The sequence below is a fragment of the Habropoda laboriosa genome, unplaced genomic scaffold (genome assembly GCF_001263275.1).
Source record: "Habropoda laboriosa isolate 0110345459 unplaced genomic scaffold, ASM126327v1 scaffold64, whole genome shotgun sequence".
In the NCBI taxonomy this organism is placed as follows: Eukaryota; Metazoa; Arthropoda; class Insecta; order Hymenoptera; family Apidae; genus Habropoda; species Habropoda laboriosa.
Genome location: NW_017100183.1, coordinates 1,025,989 through 1,035,258, shown reverse-complemented (window position 1 = coordinate 1,035,258; position 9,270 = coordinate 1,025,989). Strand labels below are relative to the sequence as shown.

The 9,270-nt window shown below is 50.2% G+C and overlaps 1 protein-coding gene across 1 annotated transcript in view; it reads right to left on the bottom strand.

Moving 5' to 3' along the window:
- Positions 1 to 4,809: 4,809 nt before the first annotated feature.
- Positions 4,810 to 9,270, bottom strand: part of LOC108579191 (protein FAM151B) — a 10,012-nt gene continuing 5,551 nt past the window's right edge. Inside the window, exons 2-5 of the mRNA XM_017942661.1 lie at positions 8,594 to 8,725; positions 6,883 to 7,124; positions 6,541 to 6,680; positions 4,810 to 6,358 (exon numbers count right to left, since the gene is read on the bottom strand). Coding sequence (XP_017798150.1) covers positions 5,959 to 6,358; positions 6,541 to 6,680; positions 6,883 to 7,124; positions 8,594 to 8,725 — 914 coding nt within the window. The 3' untranslated portion in view covers positions 4,810 to 5,958. The remainder of the gene's footprint in view (positions 6,359 to 6,540; positions 6,681 to 6,882; positions 7,125 to 8,593; positions 8,726 to 9,270) is intronic.

The following is a 9,270-nucleotide window of genomic DNA, read 5'->3' as shown; positions in this document are numbered from 1 at the left end:
CGCTCAAAGATGCATCGCGAACGTCGCGCAGACGTAGCTTGGTTCACCAAGATCCGCGAATCTTCTCTGCCACGATCGAGACATTAATGATCGGCGAAAACGATGGAGGAACTCGCGTGCCAGCAGAATCGGTTCGACGAATTATCCGGGAGGTTATCCGAGGTTCGAGAATTAACGTAACGGTGACGGGTTCACCGTTGATCCACGTGGTGGACGCGCGATGATCACACCGCACGACCGCTCGATCGCGCGAACAACGAATATCGATATATACTACCCAAGTTCAGTAATCGTTCTCGCGCGCACCAGCTGCTCTTGGCCTGGTTCCAGTTCACTCGATTCTCCGCGAAAGTGTCTCTGCAAGCAACGGTAATCCTCTCGGATGGTAATCACTCGGCGTACAACACGATGATCCTTGGAACGGAGATTCTCCTCACGTCTCGCGCCTTCTCGCGCAGGGTGTCGTCTTCTCGGACCGTTCCGCGTCTATTCTCGCATCCATCGCGTTCTACGCTTGCCCTCTTCTCATCTTTTTCCCAGCCTCGTTTCACCACCACGTTGATTCCCTTCTCGACGAACCATCGATCGTTCGCCTTCTCGTGCGATTCTTTCTCGAGCACTTTTTCTACCAGCCGATCGAAAGGCGCGCGCGTTCCCGACGTGAACCGGCACACTGTGCAAGACTGGAGTCCAGCACGCGGAGATTCCACCGAATCGTATCGCGGACTGAATGTCGCGGGCGACTGAGGCCAGCCTCTCCGGCCGGCGGCCTCAGAGATCGCGGAACGCAGTGCGCATGCGTGCGGGCGATATTCGTCTCCCTCTCCCGCCCCCTCCGTCACCCTCGGCCGCCGGCTTTTCTGCGTCTCCTTCGTCCCTTACCTGCGATCTCGGGTGCCGCCGCAACAACCGTGCGCACAGACTCCCGGTGGACATCGTGCATCCTGGATTCTACGCAGGATCGATCGCTCACCTCCGAAATGTCGCTAGTTCGTTCACTTCTTTAGTTCGTCGCACCTTTCTACATTGTAAATTACTATACTTGACAGAACGCTGGGAACTTTTTCTCTCCAAGGCACCGTCACTTTTCCTCCAAGTATTACCCAAGTCGGTTTTCTCGCAAATTCCTCACCACGTGGCCACACCGTTTCGATTTTACGACGCCGTTCGCGATGATCGCGTCGACGATAATACACCGTGACTGGCCAGCCTCGCGAGATACCGCGTCAAGCGGCGGTTATTTATTTACGGATTTCGTAGTACCCGCGACGACGTTATCGTCGACGATGAAAGAGATCGAGAGGAATTATCAGCGACGAGTAGGAGTTTCTCTGTAGAAGAAATTGGATCGATCGAGTGACGAATTCAATTCGACGTAGAGATCCTCGAAATTATATACGCAACCGTGGAAGATGAATTCCCCCCCTTTATCCACCGGTGCATCTCGCAGTGGCAGCCGGTACATGTGTTTCCGTCACGGTTCGCGGTTCGATTCGTGTACCGTCTCGATTTTACGATCGTTCCGGATAGGGATCGACGCCGGGCTGCCCTTTTGCGTCCCATTCACTTTCGCGTCTCCATTCAGAGATACTCCGGTTGGCAGGGAGGGTATATACCACGAAATCCGGTGGACGGGGGCCGGCGCGAGAAACGAGAGGTCGATAGGATCGCGACGCCTTACAACCGGTACAACGAGGACTGGTTTTTCGTCGCGTACACGGAGGTCGTCAGGCGGTTTTTGTCGCCCTTTTAAGCCGACCGCGGCGCAGCGCCACGATAAATAAACACGGTAGCCCCCTGTGGACGGCTTCCGCTTCGATTCGATCCTACGATAAACGCGTGAGAGGAACCTATCGCAAGGACGCATCTCTGGAACTTTTCCTTCCGACGTCGTTTTGCAGCATCGAATAGTCCGCGTATTGGAAGTTTTACACGACTCTGCGCGACGATCTGTTCACGGAAGAAAACGGACAGATACGATGCACTTGGCTCTTGATCTGGCGGTGTAAATACGTATCGATAAAAAAAGCGGTGCTTTTCGTTTGCGAATCGCGTTAAAGTGAAAAAAGAAATGCTCTCTGTACAGTTATGTTGAAATTCTCGAACGCATGGTAAAAAAAGATCTAGGAGGAAGCAAACGTGCAGTTACCTCCTAATCATTTCACTTTCCTCAGCACACGTTACCGATATTAATTCCAAGCCATTCGTCAGAACTGTTGCGTCGCTGCGAAATGACGATTAAATTGCAGCTCCTCGCTCAGTGGGGAGGAGAATTCGAACGTCGGAACGTGTGTAATCACTCTGTTGGATAAATGAGCGGAGATCCCAGGTGAGAGGGACGAGCAGACGAATAAATGATACTCCACGGTGCAAGACACTCCCGTGGAATGCAGTCGTTTTCACGGCGACACGCGGTGAAAATTTCACGATCCGCTCCAGACGCCGCGTCGTCCCGTTAACAAATGCACGCGTCCGCGGTATGCGTTTCTTTTCCCAGGCCGTTATTAGGGCTCGGCCCGCGAGGACAGCCTCGCTGATGAAAAGCCTTCGTTGAACAACGGAGAAGAAATAGTCGAAATGGCCTCGAGTTGGCGAAAACAACCCTGGCGCTGGTGTATTTCTATTCTTGAACTCGGCACAGGCCGGAACGATCGCGACAAAAGACACCAGAGCCCGAGAGAGAGAGAGAGAGAGACGCCTTAGAAGCGCAGTAGAGGCCGCTTCCGTGGAATTCCATCAAGGTTTTCGTGGGCACGAAGCGAAATTAGTCACGCGGATTTAGGCACGGCCACTCTCGTGCCAGACCTCTGAACGCATCGATTTGCCCTGGTCCAAGGGCTCTCAGACACATCGAAACTCCTTCCTTCGCGTATCGATGTTTCCTTCCTTTCGAGACGCGATTACGAACCGTTTAACACGATTACGTGTTCTCCAAGAAATACACGCATTGTCCACGATCGTCGGATGCGACGATGTATCACACGGTGTCGCGTCTTGTACGATAAACGTGTTAACAGTTGCCCTAAATTTACCATTCTATTTTCCTAGCGTGTATTTAAGCGTTTTCTAAGCGTTTCGGCCTCTCCTGCTCAATAGCAATTCACGTATCGCAAGCTTACTTCTGACAAAGGACGAACGTACTTTCCAGGTTTTCCCTCGATGGACGCCGACGAACCGCTACTTGCACTTGACGTACGACGACACGAGAGGACACGGATACCCCGAGTTTCGACAGGACTGATTTCTCTCCTTTTTTCCCACTTACCTTAAGACGCTCCTCTTGACGGACGAACGTGGATAAAGGGACACGTGAGACGAGACGGTTATTAACCAAGTATTCAAGGACGTTCCTCCGAACGACGCGCCAGCGACATTCTGGACACTTTTCCGAACCGAACATTGAACTTCGTCGTTTGTTCGAATAAAAACTGTGTCGTAAATAAACCGCGATTTATTTGCTAAATAACCGAATGAACAAAACGAGAACAGGAAGCGACACAGAAACCGGCCAGAGAGACACGCTGCTTTCTCGATCTGAAAACTTTTGCCCAGGTTCACGAGGTTATCACCGTAGATTATGCTTGTAGGTCACTTTGCTACTCCCCGGGATCGTACTTCGCGCTTCGATCGAGAGACCAGTTCGCACTCTCCTGCTATTCTTTTTCCCCGTTCGAGTCGCCACGAATTGCGCAACGTTTCACGGTTTACGAAACAGGAGGATCGCCGCGAAGGTGGTCGTCGTCGGATGGATCCACGGTGGCCGGAGCGTGCAATCGGATTTTCGACGGTGAGAGAGAGTGCACCTGCTGAGCGTTCGACACAAAGAACCGGAGACTTATAAGCGCGTGTACCATTCTGATAACCGGTATACCTTCTTCTGTCTTCCGAAGGCCACGCGACCCTTGACACATCTTTCTCTCTCCTTCTCTTTCCGCGTTCACCTTGGCACCGAACCTTTATTCGCTAGAAAATTCCTCCCGCTTGGAATTCGAACTCGTCGATACTACTCGCTCGGTAGACAACGAGATTCCTTCGTTTATTATCCGCCGCGTGTACGATACCGAAGCGCGCGCTAGAATTAAACGGCGCCTGAAACGAAGCCTCCGGCTCTCTCGATACCGGCGCGGAATAATCGAACGGCAAATAGAAAAGATCTCGACTCCCTAGACTTGCATCTCGTCCGTGTCAAATGGTTGGGTAAACAGCAGCCGGGGACGTGTTCGGTCGGTAACGGGCTTTCTCTGTGTTTGCCTAGCTTCGCTTTCAATTTAGTAATTAAGCTTGGCTACGTGACGGGTTAATTTACTACGTGATTTTATTCTTCGTTCTTGATTGCACTTTAATCGATCTGCACCGTGAAAAAAACATTCAACAGCATTTATCATACGCGAGTAACATTTCGACGGACATACCTCTTTTTGTTCGTCTAACAGGCAAGGTTCACAGAGGGAAGCTGTCGTGAATTTTTTCGTGACAAATCCCGATTTTCCGTCCCGATTCGTCGCGCATCGACGAAAAATAATCTGAAATGCCACTCGTATTCCTCGACACGCGCCACATGAGGGCCCATTAATTCAGGGGATTAGAAACGGACCACCCGTGATTCGGAGCACATTTTGTCCGTGAACCTCGTCCCAATTTCCGTCGCGTTCGCAGCTTACCGTACAAAGAGTACGAATGAAGAAAAGAAAAGAAAAGAAAAGAAAAGAAAAGAAAAGAACGTCGAATTCTTAAATCTATCGAGGTAAGAGAAAGAAAGGAGACGTCGAAGTAATTGTTTCGGAGGAAAGATCGATCAATTTTGCAGATAGTTTTATTTGTTTCGTTATCAAACGCGGTGCGCCGGCACCGTAATTACGCATTCATAATCCTTTGGCTTATAGATATACACGTTACAGCTTATGCAGAGTCTAATACCGTTTTGTCTGCACCTATGTCTGAGATATGTTGAAAGACAGGTACAGGAGATACGTCGGTGAACACTAAAGGGGTACGATATAACACGCTACGAGAGTAAGTCTCGCCAATATTGGACGCGCCAGCGATGTAGAAAAAAAAAATTCAGCGCGTCTCAAAAGGTGCAAAAACGTGTGCGCGTGTGCTTTTCTGTGTTCGTGCCTCTGTATGTATGTATGTATGTATGTTTGTTGTGTCTGTGTGTGATACGTGCGCCAGAGATGTTTCGATTAAAATCCCTTTTTTCTTCCCCTATCACGAGACACCGATTGCAAAATGTATTTGAAACGACACGTTCGGAAATTTCACCAATCTCTTTTGCTAAAACGTCAGCTTATAAATTTCATCAACATTAGACTGAGCCAGTGTAAACGTTTTCCTGCTGGTACTGTTATATCCTTACTCTATCTTATTATTCCTATGTCCGTGTGGAGAATCGAGACGTCGGTTTTTCTCTCATCACGTCGCAATCGAGCATAGAAATCTACAAAAGGTGCCGAGATGTGACGATCAAAGAAACAGCCATCTTTGGTAGAAAAGAAGGAGGGAGAGAAATAAGAAGAATGAAAATACACCGTCGATGGTGTGCACGATAAAGCAAGAGGGTTTGTTCTCTCGCCACAATCACCCTAAGAAAGCTCCCTTAAAATACTTAGAAAAAACGTTTGCGAATAAGCTTACAGGCTAAAAAAAGTACATTATTCACGATCGAAAACGTGTAGAGTGTCGCGCGGGCAACGCCCGTGTTCCAGACGACAACCGGCTTCTGTTACATATTCGATAATGCTTCTGTTTTTTTTTGGTATTTTTTTAATAATTTTCTTTTTCCTTTGTTTCATTTTGATTTAGAACCCTTCGATCGCGATTCGATACCCATATTACCCCCCTACCCCACCCCGTTGAAAACATCAGCCTCGCTCATTTCCCACGGTCGAGAGAAGTCCCAGGGAAATCTCTCGAGTGTACGCGAAAAGCGACGAAAACTCCGTGGCGATAAGGTGTTCACAATATCGTTGAGAGAAGAACGGCGACGAGGGACGCGACGAGAGTGATCGAGGCGACGCTCACGCCAGACGACGATCCGGACAACTGGAGGCTCTTCATCAGGTCTTCTGGCACGTCCACGTACACCTTCGTCACGCCGATATCTTTGATCAACGTCGACAGCTTCGCAGCGTCAACCTTGTCGCCCTCGCTCGACCACACGGTCAGGGTTACGTTCTTCATGTCGGAGCTCTTCTCCATCAGAGACTTGATCACGCTGATATCGTTCGCGGCTAGACCGGCTCTCACAGGATAAGTTATCGGCTGGGTAACGTTCTGCTCTTTCAGCGTGTCGATCATCTTCTTGATCTGCTCCTCCGTGTACCCGCCCTCGGTGACGTTGTCTTTGGTACCGTACCTAAAAATCGTCCCGGTAGAATGAGCAAATCGATCGAGATTAACCCTTCTGTCGATACACTTGTTGTGCATATTTTATCATCTCCTCGGTAAAAGATTTGAACGTAGGAGACGATAAAGTAGACAGTCGTGGCTATTGACACAAGGGTCGACAGATGCACTGTTTCCCAAGTAAACGTTCACCTGGTAGTCCATCCAACGGACACCGTACAATTACGGTACGGTTTGGCTAGAGCTAAGAACGCCTTTGCGTCGACAGGCGTAGCTGTCGCGTTCACTGGTCCGGCGAGGATATCCGCGTTGAGAAAGACGGGGAATTTGAGCTGAAAAGAAGGGGAAGATTAGCGACAGATGGGAACTGTTGGCCGCGAGGAACGGTGTGTGCGATCGGTACATCGCGGTAAAAATAACGCTGCCCGTCCTGGAATATCCTTTTGCAGCGGCGAATCGGTGAAACGGAGCGCGAAGGGCTCCGCAAAGATGCGAAAGCCGGTCTATAAATACGCGGAACGGGTGTATACGTACGTCATGGAGAAGTTTATCCAAGATAGACTTGCTCGCGTTGAAGGCCTCGATGCTCTTGAAGTCGAGCTTCACGCCCTTGGTGGCGTTCTTCTCGTTGACGCCGCTCACGAATTTCTCCAGCGACAGATCGCTCTCGGTCGCTGGTGGATGCGCCATTACCGGTATCGTCTCGTTAACGTTTTGGTTTTCGCTGGAATTCCATTTTCCCAGCACCACGTCAGCTTCCAGCATCATGACGGAGTCTTTAAACAAGAGGATCGCTTGTAAGCGTGCGTAGTTAGTTGGACAGAGACGAGGAAGGGAAGAAAAGGGGAGAAGGAGGATAGAGCTGGATAGAGTTGTGTAGCAGTTGAAGGGAGAGGTGGAGTTTCAGACACGTGCGACGAATATCGATCACGTCTAAAGACTGGCTGGAAAGCAGCGAGAGACGGATTGAATTTTCTCTGGTTGGTGTTAAGTACAACTTTTTTCCCATCCTCCTCCTCTCTTTCCTCGAGCAGACTCTGAGATCCCTTCCACCAGGGAAGACGCGTCTTTTCCAGAGCTTTTCCAGAGAATCGACAAAAGTCTGCCAGTTTGGTAGGAGATTCTGGAAGGAGGCGCACGCAGCCACCTTGACACATATTTCTGCAGGCCCGGCTGCAGGTCCACACGCTTTTCCAGCGTGTTGTAGCACTTTTCGATTGATCGCGGGCGTAATTGCAAGGACAGTGGATCTCGAAGGAATTTCTCGCGAAGGACGTCGTTTGCGTATCGCGCGATCAATCACGGGATCGGGGGATCAAGGTCGTGCGTAGTCGAAGACTGACCTTCCACTACGACCACTTTAACAGCATTGTGGCTGCTGCGAGATTCATTGAGATTCAGCTGGGGTAACAACCGGTTTGTTTCTCGAAAATCTTGCAACGACGTGACCACGATACGCGTCTTCCCGAATATTAATTAGGCGAACGCACCATCCGGTGCGGTGACGAGGCGCGTCCCAAATGTAATTCGACCTTCGACTTGCTGCCACGAACGCGAGATCAATTTTCTAATTCAACCCTGCGCTACAGATTACTTTTCTTTCTGATTAAACACGTAACAAGGATTCCTATCCTATCTACGAATACGACGTAGACGCAGAAAGGAGAATAATCCGAGCCGGAGGACTCGCGTCTCACGTAACGGCGTTCAACGAACGGGCACGTTCCCCGAATGATATCACGCTCCGAGAAATGTGCCGATGCGGGAGCAAAGAGAGACGCTCGCTTTGTAAAAGTTCGTTAGCTAATGATAACGCGTTCGCGTCGAATTCCAACGTGGCAGATGAATTTTTCATCAGGATCCCACCGCGTACATTCCGTTCTTTCGCCAATCGATCGGTAAACACACCTCTACACTCTCCGCGGCGGTTCTGTCTAATTGCAAGAATCGTTCGATCGACGATGATTATCGACCGGGCGGACCTTTGACACGATTGAAATTCCCCCGCTGGCTGGAAACGAGACGCGCAGCAGGGATGCCGTGTTCCCGCGGAATTAAAGACGACCGACCGAAAGCAGCTGCCGCGAATATGAATGCAATAGGTTGTTCCACACGATTATTCCAGCGATGCTTCGCGACCGGAGAGAAAGACAAATGGCGCAATTGCAGAATCCGTTTGATTGGAGATTCGGACGGAGGAACGCGGATGGAGGAGAGAAGCACTCGAATTACGCGATCGACCCACCTGATGCGAGCGCCTTGCTCAGCTCAGCCTTGCTGTTCACGGCATGTGCCCAGACGATCTTGGTGAGATTACCGTTGATATTGGAAAAGTAGTTGGATGGATCCGTGGTGACGTTGGCGCACATCGCTGTATCTGTAACAAAGGAAACAAGTCGCGTCTAGTTAGAACACGATTAATCGAACCGGGGTCTCGACCTTCCGCATTAATATTCTCGAGACCCCTCGACCTTTGACCCAATATTCAGAGCGGTCGGTCTATAATTGAGCGGACTGTGAATTCCTCGCGAGGCATCACGGGCTAAAGAAGGATCCGGAGAGTTTTTGGGGGAAGAGGGCCGGGATGACGGAGGAATCTCGCCCTACTTCGCTCGTTCTGCCCGCCTCCAGAGATCGATAATCACATTCGTTCGTTACAGTTCTTACTCTCCCCTTTCTTCCCATCTTCAGTAACGTTTCCCCTTTTTTCCCCTGTCGTGTCGTGTCGATCGTTAAGCTTGCGAACGTAGTACACGATTCTCTATTCGGACCGAAAGAAGAAGGTGTATTTAGGAAGACGAGCGTTGCCGCGACGTCCCGTGCAATCATCGAAGCATTATCTCCGCCGAAAATACGGGCATATCTGGCGAATTTCACTCGGTCGAATCGATACGGGACGAACCCCTCCGATACCAGATAGTT